This window comes from Eriocheir sinensis, chromosome 1 (assembly GCF_024679095.1).
Source record: "Eriocheir sinensis breed Jianghai 21 chromosome 1, ASM2467909v1, whole genome shotgun sequence".
NCBI classification, from domain to species: domain Eukaryota; kingdom Metazoa; phylum Arthropoda; class Malacostraca; order Decapoda; family Varunidae; genus Eriocheir; species Eriocheir sinensis.
The window spans coordinates 3165126-3183663 of NC_066509.1; the positions used below are offsets into that span (position 1 = coordinate 3165126).

The 18538-nt window shown below is 41.7% G+C and overlaps 2 protein-coding genes and 1 long non-coding RNA gene across 5 annotated transcripts in view; 2 read left to right on the forward strand and 1 right to left on the reverse strand.

Moving 5' to 3' along the window:
* The window catches only part of LOC127008299 (zinc finger and BTB domain-containing protein 24-like), a 101835-nt gene extending 89627 nt beyond the window's left edge, over window positions 1–12208 (forward strand). For 2 of the 3 annotated variants that reach the window (XM_050880246.1, XM_050880170.1), the window contains exons 3-13: window positions 1104–1387; window positions 3491–3805; window positions 5045–5075; window positions 5502–5770; window positions 5964–6070; window positions 6350–6485; window positions 6958–7124; window positions 8036–8153; window positions 8299–8390; window positions 8693–8863; window positions 10247–12208. In XM_050880246.1, coding sequence (XP_050736203.1) covers window positions 5049–5075; window positions 5502–5770; window positions 5964–6070; window positions 6350–6485; window positions 6958–7124; window positions 8036–8153; window positions 8299–8390; window positions 8693–8863; window positions 10247–11553 — 2394 coding nt within the window. In that variant the 5' untranslated portion in view covers window positions 1104–1387; window positions 3491–3805; window positions 5045–5048 and the 3' untranslated portion in view covers window positions 11554–12208. The remainder of the gene's footprint in view (window positions 1–1103; window positions 1388–3490; window positions 3806–5044; window positions 5076–5501; window positions 5771–5963; window positions 6071–6349; window positions 6486–6957; window positions 7125–8035; window positions 8154–8298; window positions 8391–8692; window positions 8864–10246) is intronic. The other variant, XM_050880346.1, reaches the window with a different exon arrangement.
* On the reverse strand, window positions 9912–17433 carry LOC127008945 (uncharacterized). The gene is made up of 5 exons (XR_007761490.1): window positions 17289–17433; window positions 16921–17042; window positions 13803–13949; window positions 12255–12558; window positions 9912–10405 (listed from the first exon to the last, which is right to left on the reverse strand). It is a non-coding gene; the product is annotated as an uncharacterized LOC127008945 (long non-coding RNA).
* LOC127008849 (U6 snRNA-associated Sm-like protein LSm2) lies at window positions 15199–18171 on the forward strand. The gene is made up of 4 exons (XM_050881254.1): window positions 15199–15337; window positions 16722–16789; window positions 16938–17028; window positions 17340–18171. The coding sequence occupies exons 1-4, from the start codon at window positions 15335–15337 to the stop codon at window positions 17463–17465; spliced, it is 288 nt and encodes a 95-aa protein (XP_050737211.1). The 5' UTR covers window positions 15199–15334; the 3' UTR covers window positions 17466–18171.
* The last annotated feature ends 367 nt before the right edge of the window (window positions 18172–18538 follow it).

The following is an 18538-nucleotide window of genomic DNA, read 5'->3' on the forward strand; positions in this document are numbered from 1 at the left end:
CTTCGTCTGCTGTTTATTATTTCCCCTTCTACTTCGGCTTTCTCTTCTTCACATGTCCTCGGTAGTAAAACATGACGTGCAAGCGAGGAAAGAAGAGAAGGAGTAGGAGGAGGAGGAGGAGGAGGGCCTTGCAATGCAGTTCTTCAGGTATACGGCCTCGAGCAAGCTAACCCAACCCAAGCCAAGATCCTGAACCACCATGTGAACAAGATTGGACACGGAGCTTGCTATTGTGAGGCGCCGGGGAGAACAATTACAGCGTTTATTGTTGCACCAGGGAAGAGTGACAGACGGGCCCTTGTAACATTCCGCGTCTCAGGTTCTGCGGCCCCGAAGTCTTCAAGCATTCATCATAGTTGCTTTCTCTTGCTTCATAGACGTTTATTTCTTCTATTTGCCCCTCCAGAGAGTCAGTTGAGTCTTGTGACGTTCCTTTGTCTTAAGTTTTCAGCCCGAAGTCTTCAAGTATCTATAATTTTTCCTTCCCTTGGTTTCTAGAGGTTGTTTCTTGTATATTTGCGCCTTCAGAGAGTCACTTGGGTCTTATAACGTTCCTTTGTCTTAAGTTTTCAGCCCGAAGTCTTCAAGTATCTATATTTTTTCCTTTCCCTTGGTTTCTAGAGGTTGTTTCTTGTATATTTGCGTCTTCAGAGAGTCACTTGGGTCTTATAACGTTCCTTTGTCTTAAGTTTTCAGCCCGAAGTCTTCAAGTATCTATATTTTTTCCTTTCCCTTGCTGTCTAGAGGTTGTTTCTTGTATATTTGCGCCTTCAGAGAGTCACTTGGGTCTTATAACGTTCCTTTGTCTTAAGTTTTCAGCCCGAAGTCTTCAAGTATCTATATTTTTTCCTTCCCTTGCTTTCTAGAGGTTGTTTCTTGTATATTTGCTCCTTCAGAGAGTCACTTGGGTCTTCTAACTCTCTTTTCCTTCATGTAATCTACCAGAGTTCATTATTTGTGTTGGTACGTGTGTTTTGGAAGGCTATTCTTTACAGTTGCACCCCCAAAGAGTCAGCCAGGCCTTGTAACACTCCCTTGTCTCATGTTTCCGCGCATACGTTTATCATTTCAGGTTTCTTATGTGTTTCTTTTTGTTTTTCCAGGAGGGTGGTGAGGCGCGCATGTCGAGTGTTGCCGAGTGTTGCAGCCGTGAGTTAGTATGCCTCGGAACAGCGCCTGGGTGTATTGGTGTGTCATGGAACAGCGTCAGGTCGTGTGTTGGTGTGTCTCGAAGCAGTGTCAGCGGCGGCCGGTGCATGGAAGGCGGCGGCGGGGTTAGTCAATGCCACTGGACCTCAGGAAATGGAGTCTAGTTGAGGGTGAGGTGTGGTGGTGGTGGTGGTGCCCAGAGATGGAGATGAACGCTTGGTACTAAGACGTCGCTGGAGTGAGTAATTGTTCCTGTAGGATATTTGGAAGAGAAGGAGATAGAGAAGGAGGAGTTGATAAAGGAGATAAAAGAGGAGGAAGAGGAGAACTGTGTGTGACTACCTTAACACGGAAAGAAAAATATCGCTCTGCTGTTTCGTTCACTCAAAATACAATTATGTGAAATGTTTAATTATAGTTTTTTTGTTATTCTATTTCGACCCCGATTTCTTTGATAATGATTGTATCTATTTCATTTTCATTTGCTTATCTTTATTCTCTCTCTCTCTCTCTCTCTCTCTCTCTCTCTCTCTCTCTCTCTCTCTCTCTCTCTCTCTCTCTCTCTCTCTCTCTCTCTCTCTCTCATCAGTATTTCCCCTCCAATTACCGGATGCCTACCTGTGGATGCTGCTTCTCTTTATCTCCCGCGGATCACCTGTCCCCTCCCCCTCTCCCTCTACCCCTCTACCCCTCCTACCCTCTATCCCTTATTCCACTACCCCCTCTACCCCCTCCCCTTCCCCTCCACCCCCCTACTCTCTACCCTCCCTCCCCTTCGCCTCCACCCTCCTCCCCCACACCTGCTACCTCTCTCCCTAATTGGTCATCTCACCTTGAATTACCTTTTTTTCTCCACCTGAGGATTTGAAACGCCTTAAAAACTGCGACTGGAGGACAGATTTTTATCACTTTTGAGGTTTTTTTGTTGTTTGTTTCTCTGTTTCTTAATGGATTTGTTTTATTTCCTTTTTTTTTGTTGTTTTTTGCTTTTTTTTTTTTTGTCAGTCCATTTAGTTCGTCTGATCAGTCTGGAAAGGAAGAAGAAGAGGAGGAGGAGGAGGAGGAAGAGGAAGAGGAGGAGAGAAGGAGAAGAAGGAGGAGAAAGAGGAAGTAGAGGAAAATGAAGTAGAGGAAGAAGAAGAAGAGGAAGAGGAGGAAGAGGAAGAGGAAGAAGAGGAAGAGGAAGAAAAGGAAGAGGAAGAAAAGGAAGAGGAAGAAGAGGAAGGAAGAAGAGGAAAAAGGAAGTAGAGGAGAGGAAGAAGAGGAAGAAAAGGAAGAGAGAAGAGGAAAAGGAAGAAGAGGAAACGGAAGAGGAAGAAAAGGAAGAGAGAGAAGAGGAAAAGGGAGAAGAGGAAGAGAGAAAAGAGGGAGAAGAGAAAGTAGAGGGAGAGGGAGAAGGGAAGGAGATGGAAGAAGAGGAAAAGGAAGTAGAGGAGAGGAAGAAGAGGAAGAAAAGGAAGAGAGAAGAGGAAAAGGGAGAAGAGGAAGTAGACGGAGAGGGAAAAGGGAAGGAGATGGAAGATGAGGAGATGGTGGTGGAAAAAGAGGCAGCAGTAGTGGTGGTAGGTGGTAGTTAACACACACACACACACACACACACACACACACACACACACACACACACACACACAAGAACCGCTAGAGTCTCGGTAATGGTGGAATTTTTGTGGTTTTCGACATTCTCTCATAATCACCTTTTCTTCCTTCTTATCTCACTCCCTCCTCCGATAAAGGCACACAGACACACACACAGACCCACAGACCGTTGACTTAATTGTTTATTTTGTTAATGAGGCCATTCGTTCCAGGGTTCATTAGCTCGACACCTCGTTCCGAACACGTCTCGCTGCTTCATGAAACTCGAAATCCAAATATGTAGAGTTTAAGGTTGTATTGCTTGTATAGTTTAACATCGTATAGTTTAAGAATGGTATTGAATTTGTCGTTATATTTATTTTATTTAGCATTTTGATTGGACATTCTGAACTTGATTGATTGTTTAGCGTTGCAAGTAAACAACGAAGGAGAAGGGAGGGACACGCCAATTCTGAACTTAATTGTTTTTGCGCCCACAATCAAAATAGTAACTGATCATCTTTATTATATATTCATGTATTCGAAAACTAGATAGCGATATAGATACAGATAGATAGATAGACGGGTGGATGGATGGATAGATGGACGTATACAGATATTACAGACAGATATATCGATGGATAGATAGAATAGATGCGTAGATATGTATAATAGATAGATACAGATATAGAGATAGATTCTGCCCATTGTCCTGTCATAATTTCTGGTTACCGTAATGAACCGTAACAAAAACATCACTCCCCAGGCCAAGACCGAGACCAAGCAGAGTGTAAACAAACAAAGGGTGAATAAGAAGAGGTCCAATAATTGACCATAGCGAGAAACAGGGAAGCTGAAACACGCAAATGAGCAGCGAATACTTAAATACGACACTCAAGGATCAAGAAGACACTGACCTAGGAAGGGATTCAAAGCCAGAGAGGGCGGGGAGAGGCCTGTTCTGTCTCCTCGTCTGTGTCATATATTCAGAGGTACAAGGAGGAGGAGTGACACGAGGCATGGTCCCCCTCACAGCTGGTCATCAGGCTCTAAGGAAACAGTGAGCAGGAAATCCCGAGCCGTAAGTTTCATTCCCTCGTTTCAGTTTCATCCAATTTCCCTGTCTAGCATTAACCCGGTAGCTGCGGGGGTCATGTTTCTTAAAGGACCCTCTAAGCGAATTAATGAGAAAAAATTATCACTCACGTAAATCATTATATGTGTCAATGCATTTGTGATCAGTTTATGCATCATCTATTTTGGGGGGGTTATGTCAGGGCTATAATTTGGCCCGTCGCTGTTACCGGGTTAAGGGAGCAGTTCGCTATACAGTTTATTACTTTGTGTTCTCGCATCATTATTGGCTCAGTGTATAGTTTCATGTCTTCATATGTCAAGATGTTACGTTTGGTTAAGATTACAGGGGCAAGGGGGTCAAAGCAAGGCCATAGTCAAAGCCCTTCATCCATGTTAGGAGATAAAGTTAAGTTTGGTTATATTAAGAGTAGGGGGCTGAGGGGAGAGCCCCCCCGCTTGTTAGGAGATTATGTTAGGTTTGCTAAGTTTGTCTGTTATTGATAAATCCTCATGGTATTTTCTGCAATGCACCATTGTCTGTTTAGCAGTCAAAGTGGCGGCTCTTCAATCAACTTTCCTTGTGGCTTTGCGAGGGCTTAAGTGCCTTCCTTCTTTGAAGCACTCTCAAGGAAGAGCTTTTCCTACAGGCATGACATTACAGAATGCTGCAAAATATATTAACAAAGTTAAATATTTATGTATTAATTTATTTTCATTTACTATGCTAATATAAATGGGTTAAGATTCGTTTTAGGACCGTGCCAGTATCTCATTACCTACCTTATGAAACATCTGTAGCTCTTCATATATCTTTTCTATAAACCTTCAACAGTCATGGAAACGCTTTGAAAATCCAATGCAAGGACTTTTTTTTAACTTTTGAAAAAAGGGGATAATGTTTATGGAAGCGCGTCGCCTCCTCTGGCGACAGTGCAGCCGGTGTTGCAAGAAATACCTCCTCGCTGAAATAAGTCACGTATATATATATGGGGGCAGCGTCACCGCGGCCACCGCCAGAGGAGGTGACGCGCTTTCGTAAACATTATTCCCTATTTTCAAGAGTAAAAACAAGTCCTTGAATTGGATTTTCAAAGCGTTTCCATGACTGTTGAAGGTTTGTAGAAAAGATATATGAAGAGATACTGATGTTTCATAAGGTAGGTAATGAGATACTGGCACGGACCTAAAACGAATCTTTACCTATAAATGTTTCCAGTATCTAATTGCAATATTTTTCTTTCAGTACCATGGCTTCAGGTGCTGACTGGCAAGAGGTGAGAGTAAATCCTTTATTGTACATTGTACCCTACAGCTTTATGAATATACAGTAACTGTCATGCCAGTTTTTATATCACTAGAGAAGATCAGATAACTAAAGTAACCTTAGTTTCATATAGTAAACTCACACTGTAGAGAGATGAGTGCTTGTAGGTATGGAATATCAAGACACCTCTCCAGCCAAAACTGACCCTCATTTCTTGACCTCTTGTACTGACTAATTTTTGCTGGAACAGTGCTTAGCAACCTTTTTTGTCGTCAGTTTTTATTTATATATTATTATTTATTTATTTTCACAACAAAGGAGATGGCTCAAGGGCAACAACAAGAGTGTGGAAATAAAAAGCCTGCTACTTGCTGATCCATTTCCCTTCCCATTGCTGTAAAAAGATGTGCTAGATAAACCCAAACCTTTCCTCCAGAGCTTGGGCAACATAGACGACCTGATCAGCTGTGTGGGGAGCCTGGAAACAGAGGATGTCATATACCTTGAGGAGTACCTGGCCGGGGAGGGCGGACTTGGCTCACGTTCCCCCAGCTTGTGGTCGGTACTAAGGGACAGCACTGGGAATGAGTCGGCCGGTCTCTGGAGTGGGCAGGAGAGTGTCGGGAGGGAGCTGCCAGACAACCTTTTGGATGAGGAGGAGGATGAACTTGTAGATGACCCACAAGTGCCTCTGGACACAGCAAGGTGAGGAGAGTGGCAGGTGTTAAGTTTAGAATGCATGCTTGTCTGTGATAGCTTCAAGTGTTCTCATCAATATTAGCTACAGACTTGTATAGGATCTGGTCCCCTAACTTGTCTTGTGTTATGGTACTATGTAAAAACTAGTATTGTATAACTGTAAGCTATAAATAAATGTTCAAATGTTCAATGTTTGCAGCGGCAATGACACCGTTGGCACCTCCCTTGGCCCCCGAAAGCCCAGGTCTACCCAAGGAGTTTCCAAGCCAAAGTTTGTCTCCTACCAGGCTTTTCCTCCAACCAAAGGTACAGACATCTGCCATCCATATACTCTCTTTGTTTCCTTTTTTTTCACCCTTGCGCTGCCTCCTTTCATGTAAAAAAAATATTAATGAACTATCTTCTTTGAGTGTTTGATAGACAACATTCACATCTTTGCCATTAATGTGTGTAACAAGTAAGCCTGTTAAGTACTGCTCCTGCGAAACAAACAATTGAGTGACCAGAAATACCTTGGTTGTGCTATATAGTATTCTAGGTTACTCCAGTTGCCAGCAGCTTGACATGTTCTTTGCCATCCCATAGACAAGCCGTTCACCTGTGAGCTATGTGGGCGTCGCCTGGCCACCCGGGAGAGTCGCCGCAGACACATCATCGCCAAACACATCAAGGAGCGGAACAATGTGTGCGGCGTTTGTGGAAAAAGCTTCGTCTTCAAGTTGTGAGTGTGATCCTTTTACTGTCATTGATGTTGTTTTGGCCATAATATGTTAATCTTTCTTAAAAACGTGCACTACATATTTAAGTGAGGAATGACGAGTGTGGGAAAAGCCTCGTTTGCAGGTTGTGAGTTTTATCTTATTTTCTTTTTTTTTTATTATTATTATTAAGGTTAACACCCATTCGTTATCTTATTAGGTCTTTTTGTCCCCCCTTTTTAATTCTTCTTCTCTTACTTTCCTGTCACTGTCTTTTATTTTTCTTATCTATGTTTGCTCATCAAAGTTTGGGTCTATATCACTTTTTGTTTTCTTTTACGCCCTTTCATGGATCTCAGTAGTAGTAGTAGTAATAGTAGTAATAGTAGTAATAGTAATAATAATAATAATAATAATAATAATAATAATAATAATAATAATAATAATAATAATAATAATAATAATAATAATAGTAATAATAATCATCTGCTTCAGCTCCCTCAAGACCCACGCAGCCATCCACTCTGCTACGCCAAACTTCACATGTGTGTGCGGCCAAACGTTCAGTGTGCGAGGCTCATACATGAACCACGTACGCCGTGTGCACCGGGCTGCCTCGGAGATAAAGTACTCGTGTGAACTCTGCTTCAAGTCCTTCGTAGGTAAGCTGTTTTTATTTCCCAGGACTCATCATAATCGTCAGTCATTAGTTCTTGTCCGCTGCTGCACATACAAAGGCCTTTCCCAGTATATTCCACCTCTCTGTCTGATGTTAAGTAACTTCCGTTTTTAATTCCCAGGAATCATCATAATCTTCAGCCATTATTTGCTTGTCTACTGCAATACATACAAAGGCCATTCCCAGTATTCTCTACCTCTCTCTCTCGCTGCCTTATCTTAGTGTAATTACTTCATCCTGCTCAGGGGAATGCTTTACTTATGTTTCATCTCTCTACCTTGTTCTTTATTTTCCCTGACATCTACAGTTTCTAGGTTGCCACTCTTACTTTGGTAGTCTATTGTCAGTTTTTTTTATTCTTAGTATTCTTAATTAAAACACATTCAACTCTGTCTTTTCTCAAATGCATGATGCTCATTTCCCATCTCTTGATATACATACACAGATTTTCTTTCTGCAAATTCTGAAAGTAATCTCCCCACTTGTTTCTTGTATTTACCCATTCTGAAATTTCCTAGTACTAGTGTATTACTTCAAAATATTTTGGGACATTCACGTCTCAACCCCTTGACTGCGGATTTCCTACAGTCAGACCTCACCAAGCTACAGGAATGGAGCAAAAAGTGGGTGCTACAATTCAATGAAGAAAAATGTAAAGTCCTGCACCTTGGGAGAGGATATCCAGCACACCAATACCACATGGGAAACACTCCACTATCCACCACAGAGGCAGAGAAAGACCTGGGAGTATATGTTACTGGGCTACCACTGAAAGCCAAATCCGTGCCAATCGCAGCGGATGGGTTAATAACTGATGGACCTCTATCTAAATCTTAGCCTACTTTACGTTGTTATTAAGACAAGTTACCAAGGTGTGATTTTTTATTTCCCCAGATCACCACACGCTGCGCCTTCACTTGATATCGGTCCACAAGCCCAAGACCATTCCCTGCCTGCACAAAGGCTGCAACAAAGTGTTCTCCACCGACGCCCTCATGAAGTCTCACTATTGGTAGATACTTTTTTTCTACTGTCATCCATCAGTGCCGTATGACTTGACACTCCAATCAGTCAATTTTTGTGCCACTTGACTGACAACTTTAGTTAACATGTTTTGATGCAAGTCTTCAATGTAACTTTGTGTGTGTCCTCCACAGGTACCATCTGAAGCAGAGGTTCCCATGTGACGAGTGTGGCCAAACCTTCTCCACCGAGTCCTACATGTACAAACACAGACGCACACACTCAGGTCAGGAAGGAGCTCCTGTTCGGCATGTCCTCAGCAGGCTTAGTTGTTGATGCTTACCTAACATATCTTGTAATGCTGGAATGCAGCAAGACATCAAGTAATCTTCTTCCTTTAAATTTATTGACTTCACACAAGAATTTAACTGCATGATCAACAAAGGGTGGTAGACAAAGATGAAATTTGTTCCTAAAGGTTAAAACTAAATGTATCCTTGGTTCATTTATCGTGGCAATCAGTCTGCCCAGCTTGTTGTTTGCCGGCTCTTAAGAAGTTCCATACTCAAGCCATTGTGTCACCCGCAGGGATCAGACCGTACATGTGCATCGACTGCGGCAAGACTTACCTGAGCGTGTCACACCTCAACAAACACCGGCGGGTCGCCCACTCCAGCTACAGGCCCTTCCAGTGCTCCTTCTGTGGCAAGTGTTACAAGACCAAGGACCAGCTCAACTACCACGAGAGTACCCACAGAGGTGAGTGTGGGTAGGACTGACCTACACACTAACTCATTGCCCTTGCTGCCCCTAGTGTTTCCACTGTACATGGAGCTCTTTAACACATCTTGCAGGTAAAAAGTTAAAACATTTTTTAAATGCACATTTATTAAGAAATTTACACATGACAGAGTACAGTTTTACATAAAATGTAGTATAATGGCCTGAAAAATAAGGCATTGTATTTTTTAGTACTGTATGCTCTTTAAATTGCTCTTTAAAACAGTTTGATGTGCCCAGCATGACTAAATTAAGCTTGCAAAGTCATATATATCTTGTTCCTGAGATATAGAAGGCTTTACAAGCTTTAACCCCGTGTTCCGTCGGCGCAGACAGTCTTAAGAGGTTTAAAGAAGAGAAGAAGAGGGGAGGACGCCACCGGCCGGGAGAGTAGCCGCGTTATTCCTGTGGAGCACATCAAACTGTCTTAAAAAGATCAAGTTTAAAGTGCTTACGCTACTAGAAATACAATGGCCTAAAAATTTCATTCAGATGTCCGCATTTTTTCAGGCCATATAGAATACGAAACTTTTATTCAGTGTTATTCAGTGCACTTAATTTTAATCATTTATTTACATACTTTTGTGGTTCAGTGGTTAGCATGTCTGTCTACAAATCTGCAAGTCTCTGTTTGAATCCCACCCCAGAGAATCAGTTTGCCACTCACCCAGCTGTTTGTCCTCCCTTTCAGACTGGGTCCGATTCATGAGACCTCTCAATGGGTAAGTCTATCTACTACGATTGCTCCTTGTGTTTAGGCATTCATTGCCATTGGAGCCACCTAATCATAAAGAGAGCTTGTAGTGGACAGAGTTACCAGAAGACTTGACATCGAGGTCTCATAAATGGTGTGATGAATCAGGCCCCTGGTCAATAAAAGTGTAGCTGGAGAAACATGGGTAAACAATCTTCATACTACCCCCGTGTCCTAGGCTCTCACCACCACATATTCAAGGGCCAAAGAGACAGATGAACACAGCACGAAGGTCACACACAGTTATATAGTGTGCCCCCAACTTTACCTTTGAGCTCTCTGATGCTACATTGAAAATTTTATTGACCCTGGGGAAGCTTTTCAGAGCAGCAATTATTTCAGTTGTGGAAGAGTGGATAGTTAAAATGTAAAAATTATTTGGGCACTGATGCAACAGATGTGGTATTCATTTTGTGATCCTAAAAAAGATCCAAAATGACATGGAACTAGAATTTTTGAAACTTTTTTACAGGCAGAGGAAGCTGTGAGCAAAGTTTGAGCATGATATAGAACTGTGTTTTAGGGAGCGCTGATCAGCCAACAAGAAGTAACTCTAATTGATCCAAATCTTTCAGGAAATATACCACTAATTGTTTGTCTCTTTTTAGGTGAGAAGCCCTTCCGTTGTGAGGTGTGTGGATACGCCACAGCATACAGACACACTTACTATGCACACAGGAAGAAGCACCTGACTACATCCTCAGGGAGCTCTCCTCAAAAGAAAGGTAAAGGAGACTCATCAAGCACTGGAAACACAACAAGTGGTGCTGTAAAGAAAAGAGAGAAAAACAAACATCAGAAGAAGTCCCCATCAAAACATAAACATAGTAGTGGAGTTGTCAACAATACTGTACAGACCCTCGGTACCACAGTGTCTCCCCAAATACTGGAGCTGAGCACAGGCTGTGGGAATGCGTCTGCAGGCATGAGTGTGTCACCCGCCACAACTTCAGTCAATGTTATATGTGTTGTGTCCAGTGAACCGAACACCATCAATGTTTTACCTGATATTAGTAGGACTATTTCAACAAGTTTTCCTATACAGATAGAATCTCAGAGTAAAGATTTACAGTCACCATCTAGTGAGAGTTTCTTGTCCAGTGAGCCGCTCGGTGTTCTACAGCCAACAGAAACTGACACAGAAGAAAGCTATTCTGGTTCACAACTAGACAGTAAACTAGATTATGAGTTAGTAGCAAATTCTGACATGCCGGAGGAGCATTCAAGAAATTTCTCCGAAGAGCAATCGTGTATAATATTATCAAATGCTGCTAAATGTTCAGTTCCAGCCTGTGATAGTGATGGAAAGTCTCTGCTGTTGTTCAAAATAGATGATGATTCTTATGTGGCACTCTGCACACATCATTCCTTGACAGACCCTGCCACTGATACAGAAAAAGCAGCCACTCAGTCTAAGGAATCAGTCTCAGCAAACCTTTGTGCACAAGTCCTGGACAGCCCCAGTGGCCAAGAGTCTGGTGTCTTAGGGAGTGATAACATAATAGTGCCACAAGAGCCCAGAAATGTCCTCGGCCTAAAAGTGGAGCCCACAGAGGCAGACCTTTCTGAGTCAGTGGTTCACAGTCAACTCTTGCCTAAACCAGATTTGAGACATAGTAGAGAAGACTGTGGCTTGATACAGCTCATATCACAGTCAGCAGCCACGCCTGAGGCCTGCATTAGTAACATGTCAGCGACTGAGCAGATAGATAATGTGAAACCCAGCTCAGAAGTATGTCTGAGTGAACACTTCTCATCAATGATGGAGTTAGACACAGGACTCCCCGGCCTCTCTGGGCCCATTGTAGATGAAACTTTCAGTCTGGCTCAGATAGAAGTTCACTGTCCCCTGTGTGAGGAACAATTCCTCTGCATGGACAACTACGTCACGCACCTCGAGTCTTGTCACAGTTAATGTTGAACTCCTCTCAATATTATTCACTAGGAACTTTTGTTAAGTGATTACATATTTTCATTTGATCTCATAATGTGTTTAATGTTTAAATGATAATGAATTTAATGTTTAAATGATATGGTTAAGTTCATTGCTATGAATATATTTATTAATTTTAGGTCAATTTATTTTATATACCTTCAAATGACTGATTTCCATTATTATATGAAGTCTTTGAGGATGTGACCATAAAATGGCTACGTTTCATCTTTCCCTCATCAATACACTTCTTCCAAAGGTTTCTTCAGGTCAAACTAGAATCATACTGAAATTGTTCTAACAGCAACAGATGTGGTAAGGATTATTCCTTCATCTACTACAGTGAGTTATTCCTCTAGTCATGTGGTCAAAGCCACTTCAAAGAGTTTTACCACACCACAGCTACAAGACTTGTTTCAGGAGTGACAAGCCATTAATTATCATGAACAGAGCCTCTCTCCTCCCCTCCATGACATGACAGCAGTTTCATAGTGTATGGCACAGTAATATGATCAAGAACTGATAAAAAATCTTCATAATTCTGTGCATAGGAACCTACTATGAATATGCATCTACAGTGTAACAAAGTATGCATTTTGAACAACTATGCGTATTCACAAAATAAATTAAAAATATCTTTTAGAATTTTCTTATACCCTGATTAATACAACATTAAAGCTTACCTTCTGAAATTCAAGGTCTTGGCTACAGAAAAAAATGGTATGGCCAAGTTTCTGTTCTTGCTTTTTCGTGCATATGCCGACCAGTGCACCAGTAAAGTATTCAAGGCAGTGGCGGTCACTCACTCCATTATTCACTGGGATGCTGAATTTTATCTTCCTCCTTGTGCTTCCCCTGGAGAGCAGCCTCTGAAGGTTAGGTTAGTAGTGTGTGGTTCATCTTCAGTCTCACAGACAGGTGAAAGTTGTCAACCAACAGCAGCACTTCAACACAGGACCCTACCGGCAGCCATGCATTGCACACCTCCTGGAACAATTTCATACATAAATAATTCAAACTAGAGGTAGACAGACAATTTACAAAGAAAATGTTTAAAATAATAGGCATCAAAGTTAAGATATGAAAGTTTTGGTTGAAAAAAAAATTGCTGTGAATGTGTGACTTCAATAAACATTTCCAAAATGCTTCCTGAATTAAACAAAAACATGCAAAGTTTCATTAAACAACTTGAAGCCAGTGGCGATAGTCCTTTACCATTGTGTATTTGACAACTAAATGATTTATCTAAAATATGAATAAATACATTAAAATAAATGTTATAAATGTTATAAACAAATGAGAGGAGGGGAGCTGATAAGACTCTGAAAAGTATTGCCGGTACGGGAGTTCGCAAGGGAACTCCCCGAGCTGGGGGATGGTGTCCAACAAGTCTAAAAGTAAACTTGCTGGACTTGGAGGCGTATGCTACAGCTAGGCGTGGCCGAGGTGCTCATCTCCATCCCTCTCCTTAAAGCATGTGCTGAGAAAGAAACCGTTACCCAGGGAAGTTGGAAAGTTTCGTTTAGTCGGCGCAACATCTGTGGTCAAATGCCGGAGAGAGACAGGAGGGGAAGGAATTTTAGAAGGGAACGGAGCCCAGGAGACGGGACACAACCCCCGATTAATACCTGGTACCCATTCACTGTTGGGTGGACAGGGGCGTAGGGTATCGGAAAAGCCGCCCAAATTTTTCCACTCCGCCCGAGAACCATTACCCCGGGACACAGGGCAAGTGGAACATTCTGGTTACCGCACTTTACCTTCCTCAGGTTTCCCCATGTAGGCTACCCATTTACAGCCCGAAAGGGAGGATGAATATCTAGAACTGCGCGCCGATTGCCCAAGGTGGGATTCGAACACATGCCCGCGGATTCATATCGGGTGTGGTGGACAGTGAGGTCACCCATAACGAGGGGTAAGAAGGACTATCAATGGAATCACAAAATCTCAACAACTCCTATGAGAGGTTTTTCACTCATACGAACTGAGGCGACGGTAGTATAGGAGGACGGAGTACGTATTGGAAGCTACATAATTAGAACTGATATGATAAGTGGCCGTGGAATTCAAGCCTAACCGCAAAGGATGGCCATAAGGAGTCTAGAAAATCCTTGGAACTCCTTGGTACCATCCAATTACCTAGCAAGATGAACAGTCTTATAAATATGACAGCGGACCCCCAGGATGTTCTCGGTAACGTCAGAGAAGGCAATGATATATACGTGACTGACCTGTGAGCTGTGAGGAGGTGGTGCAGGTGTCCATGGTGGTGTGGGAGGGTGTGAGAGAGGGTAGAGGGCCTTGGTGGAGGAGGCGAGTCAGCCAACCAATAGGAGACCGCCATGTGTTGTGAACTGCGCTACGCTCGAACATCGCATCTGAATGAGTTCGAAGCTTTGAGACTATATTTTCTTTTACTATTTATCCGTTACATTTCTTGCTCTTTCTTTAATATATTGCCCTTTCCTGGACCTTTATTAATCCCTGTTGCTTTGTTTCCTCTATTCCCCTTCGCTCCACCCATAAGGTACAGCCAAAAAGTGTTCATGAGCTTTTTCCGTTACACAGGAGTCGATCGAGTCAGCTCCGAGGCAGTGCACAGTTAATTGTTATCGGGTTGTTCTTATAATTTTCCTCATGTTAATCACAATAAGCCTTCATTAATGATTCACACACACACACACACACACACACACACACACACACACCTGAGCCCAATGAGAAGAAAAAAAAGTGGTCATAATTAAATGGAAATAGACAATATATAATTACGACACAGTGGAATGATAGGACGCATATCACATGGGAATAATGAGACTTTGCACAAATAATATCACACAGATGAACAAATTCTCTATATGGTGGCCAACTATCGAGAGATGGAGGAAACAGTTAATCTTCTGGAAAATAATTCGACAGGTGGAAATTTACCTGCAGGGAAGGTGAACGAGGATATTGGTACTTAAGTATATAAGCAGATCTCGAATGCCACAGGGGTACCCATTATTGTGTGTTGATTTACGAAGATGGCCTCAGTTTTTCTTAATAGTGAATGGTGGTGGCAGGAATCGTTAATTAGATGTGTTAACGTTAAGTGCTTGCCAAAAGGGGTGACCATATATATCTCCCAAACTGATTCTGCCGATATACTGATGTAGGAGCGCTATTGCCTCTGCAGCTGCGGCGCAATAAAAGGTAGTTTCAATTTAGGTTCTGGGATAGTTAGAGCTAATTCACTCTTTACTTGCAACAATAAACTATCAATCAATCAATCACTCACTCTTTCTTTTTCTTATTTTCCACAGTTTCTCCACATAAACTTTAGCCTACATTTTTCTCCTTCCTTTTCACTAATTGGGGCCGATAAACGAGCGCTCTTTTCTCCGTGGTCCCGCCCTCAGTGTTATATTTTCTCCGTGTATAATATGACGCAGAATTGGCTCAGTAAGACGACGGTGACCTCAGTTTTTCTTAATAACGATTGATGGCGTCAGGAAAGTGGGTGTTAGTGAGGTGTGAAATGTCTGCCGAACTGGATAGGCCTACTTTACATTTTCCTTCCTTTTCACTAGGTGGGATAAACAAGATACCCTTTTACCAGTGTGGTCTCCCCCTCAATGTTCTATTTCCACGTATTTCTCTTAGTCCATCGCATTGTATAGCAGGAAATGTATTAGAACCCAGACCAGGACCAAGGGGGGGCCGAGACGGGGCGCGCCGAATCCACTCATAACAAGACGCTGCGCGGGAAGGAACAGGCACGATGGTGAGTATGGGGAAATGAGTAAAAGCTGAGTCTGTACGTCACCATTACCCCTTAGGCCTACACGTACACACCGGGGGAGGCTTAACCACGGGGTGAAGGCCATTCTTGGGTGACGGGGGAGGGAGGGGGAAGAGGGGCGCTGGGTACAGGTGATCGGCCAGGTGTGTTAATTAAGCTTGTCCAGGTGAACCAAGAACGCAGGATAGGAAGAAGGAAGGGACACTTTGGAGTAATATTAAGGTAGTAATTACTGCTGTGTTTCCTCATGGAGCTCCCACAAGGTCAATAGTAATCAAATCTAACCCTTTTGTTACCTTGGGGGAGTGTACTATTTTTTTTTTTTTTACAAGAGTCAGCTATCTTGTTTGTCTTGGAGGGGAATTCTTTGGACTAGTAATCAAGCAACCTCTTCTGTTTACTTATGTTTACACTGCTATCTATATCCAGACCATACTGTGATTCGTAATTATATTCAAACCCTCTTATAAATTCTTGCCACCACCACCACCACTACTACCTCCACCACCATCACCACCACCACCACTACCTCCACCACCATCACCACCACCTCCACTACCTTCACAACAAAGGAGTCGGCTATCTTGTTTGTCTTGGAGAGGAATTCTTTGGACTAGTAATCAAGCAACCTCTTCTGTTTACTTATGTTTACACTGCTATCTATATCCAGACCATACTGTGATTCGTAATTATATTCAAACCCTCTTATAAATTCCTACCACCACCACCACCACCACTACCTCCACCACCATCACCACCACCACCACTACCTTCACCCAACAAAGGAGTCGGCTATCTTGTTTGTCTTGGAGAGGAATTCTTTGGACTAATAATCAAACAATCTCTTCTGTTTACTTATGTTTACACTGCTATCTATATCCAGACCATACTGTGATTCGTAATTATATTCAAACCCTCTTATAAATTCCTACCACCACCACCACTACCTCCACCACCATCACCACCACCACTACCTCCACCACCATCACCATCACCACCACCACTACCTTCACCATCATCACCACCCATTTGTTACCTTGGGGGGTTAGGTTACTCTGTTTGGTGGGATTGTGTTACTATATATATTCATGGTGAATTTTGTTTACTGTGGAAAATTGAAAGTAGACCTGCTTGCAATAAAATCAACGCAATATACCTCTGATCTGTTTAAGTGGATTGTATTATTCTCTTTATGTCTGAGGTGTAGCACGGACACTATAGATAACAGAAGGATGAACAAGTGTAATGTAATCTTTTTGCTAGTGTAAGCTTGTAAGATTTGGTTATTAAATCTCTCAATTTGCTCAATAATATATAATAAAAGTAAATGTTCATGAAGGACTAACCCAACTTTTCTTCCTTTCAGTTATTCTATTCATTCTTCAAGTCCCTAATTGGGAAGGATGTTGTTGTGGAGCTGAAAAATGACTTGAGGTGAGAAGTGTGGAGCTGATATTCTTTTATCCTTGTTGATTGTTACAATTAAATTCATTTATCTTCCTAAAATATAGATCACATTAACTTAAATCATTTATGTATTTTAAACTGAAAACATTCCCTCTTACCTTTGAATATTTTCCAGCATATGTGGCACACTTCACTCCGTCGACCAGTACCTCAACATCAAGCTGACGGACATCAACGTGACGGACACCGAGAAATACCCACACATGGTGAGTGGCAGTGGCTGGCTCAGATAAATACAAAAATGGTTGTGAGTTGATTTTCATATGGTCACTCAGAAACACTCATCTTAAACAGATATTCAAACGTACCTAATTTCATGGTGATGTGCTTCAGTACATGACAAATTTTTACCTGTGTGAGCTTCCAATTATACATAATCTTTCCACAGTATGGATACCTTTGCTCACGTGCTTATGAGAAAAAATAAAATGAGTATACAATCTCAGGGATGTCTCAATGTTGCTACCTCTGTATATAGTGAAGTCTTTTCACTTGAGCACCCGTGTCTCACCCACAGCTGTCAGTGAAGAACTGTTTCATCCGTGGATCCGTGGTGCGCTATGTGCAGCTGCCGGTGGACGAGGTGGACACACAGCTGCTGCAGGATGCTGCCCGGCGAGAGGCTCAGCAGCAGCGCCAGTAACTCTAGTGTTAGGGAACAAATGATTCAGTAGTATATTACTACTGTTGAATATCAGACTTATTTAATTTGTCCATTCCCAAGTGCATGAAGCTTATTTTCACAAATGCGTAATGGTAATTAGGTGGTAGAAAACAAATTATACAGTATATTACTTATGTAATGTAACAAATTCCATTGTCATATTTTTTCTCTAGAAAGTTATGCATTCATAAGAATGCAGCAACTGTGATATATCTCAGCATTTAAAACTCTACAACATGCTGTGGCCTTCTTTTGTTTTTTACAAATTCCTTAGTACCTAATTTTCTAGGTACAGCTTCAAAATAACTCATGCTGCAAACATCCAAATGACATTTTTTTCCTTTATCCTTGGTCACCAGAATCATCAGGGTGTGCCACTTTACCCAGCCTCTTTTAACAAAACATTTGCCTATGATGGGGAAAGTTTTACAGATTTTATTGAAATCTCCGTTAGGGAAACTTTATCATGAATTTCACTCAAAGATATGCTGAACAATTACTTAAATTGGTGATGAGAGGTCTTGGTAATCCCCTTCAACTCATTGTTATCTTGTCCACTAGAGAATACAACTGTAAAGATCTGTCTCATATTAAAGATGAATTTCATAAGGTTATGTTCTATTTTTTGTCTGAATCTGGAGTGTCAAAAATAAACAGGGGATAGTAATTTCCAAATCAATTTATATATGAAGTGTTTCATTGCACCTAACTTCTGTGACAAGCCATCCCATGCTAAGGTTGAATCATCTTCATACATGCTTGAGGCACTGCTGATTTTACAGATACAGATTTGATATATAGATGTGCATACATACATATATATACAAGAATGGCACTGCAGTAATAATGTGCAAGAGTCATGAAAGCAATTCATAATAAGACAACTAAATGATAAATCTCACTGTGTGGTCATGGGAGCCTGGTTCCTTAAAATGACTGATTATAATGATGACTTTTATTATAAAAAAAATTAAAGCAAAATAATGATAATAACAAAATAGAACAGCATCTACATGAGACACTTGGCAAATTCGGCAGCCGTGTATAGCGTG

Excerpts from the sequence above, each read along its gene's own strand:
- LOC127008849 (XM_050881254.1), top strand. Across the intron at positions 16,790-16,937 it reads GAGCTGAAAAATGACTTGAG|CATATGTGGCACACTTCACT; the intron begins GTGAGAAGTGTG and ends AATATTTTCCAG. Across the intron at positions 17,029-17,339 it reads CCGAGAAATACCCACACATG|CTGTCAGTGAAGAACTGTTT; the intron begins GTGAGTGGCAGT and ends TCTCACCCACAG.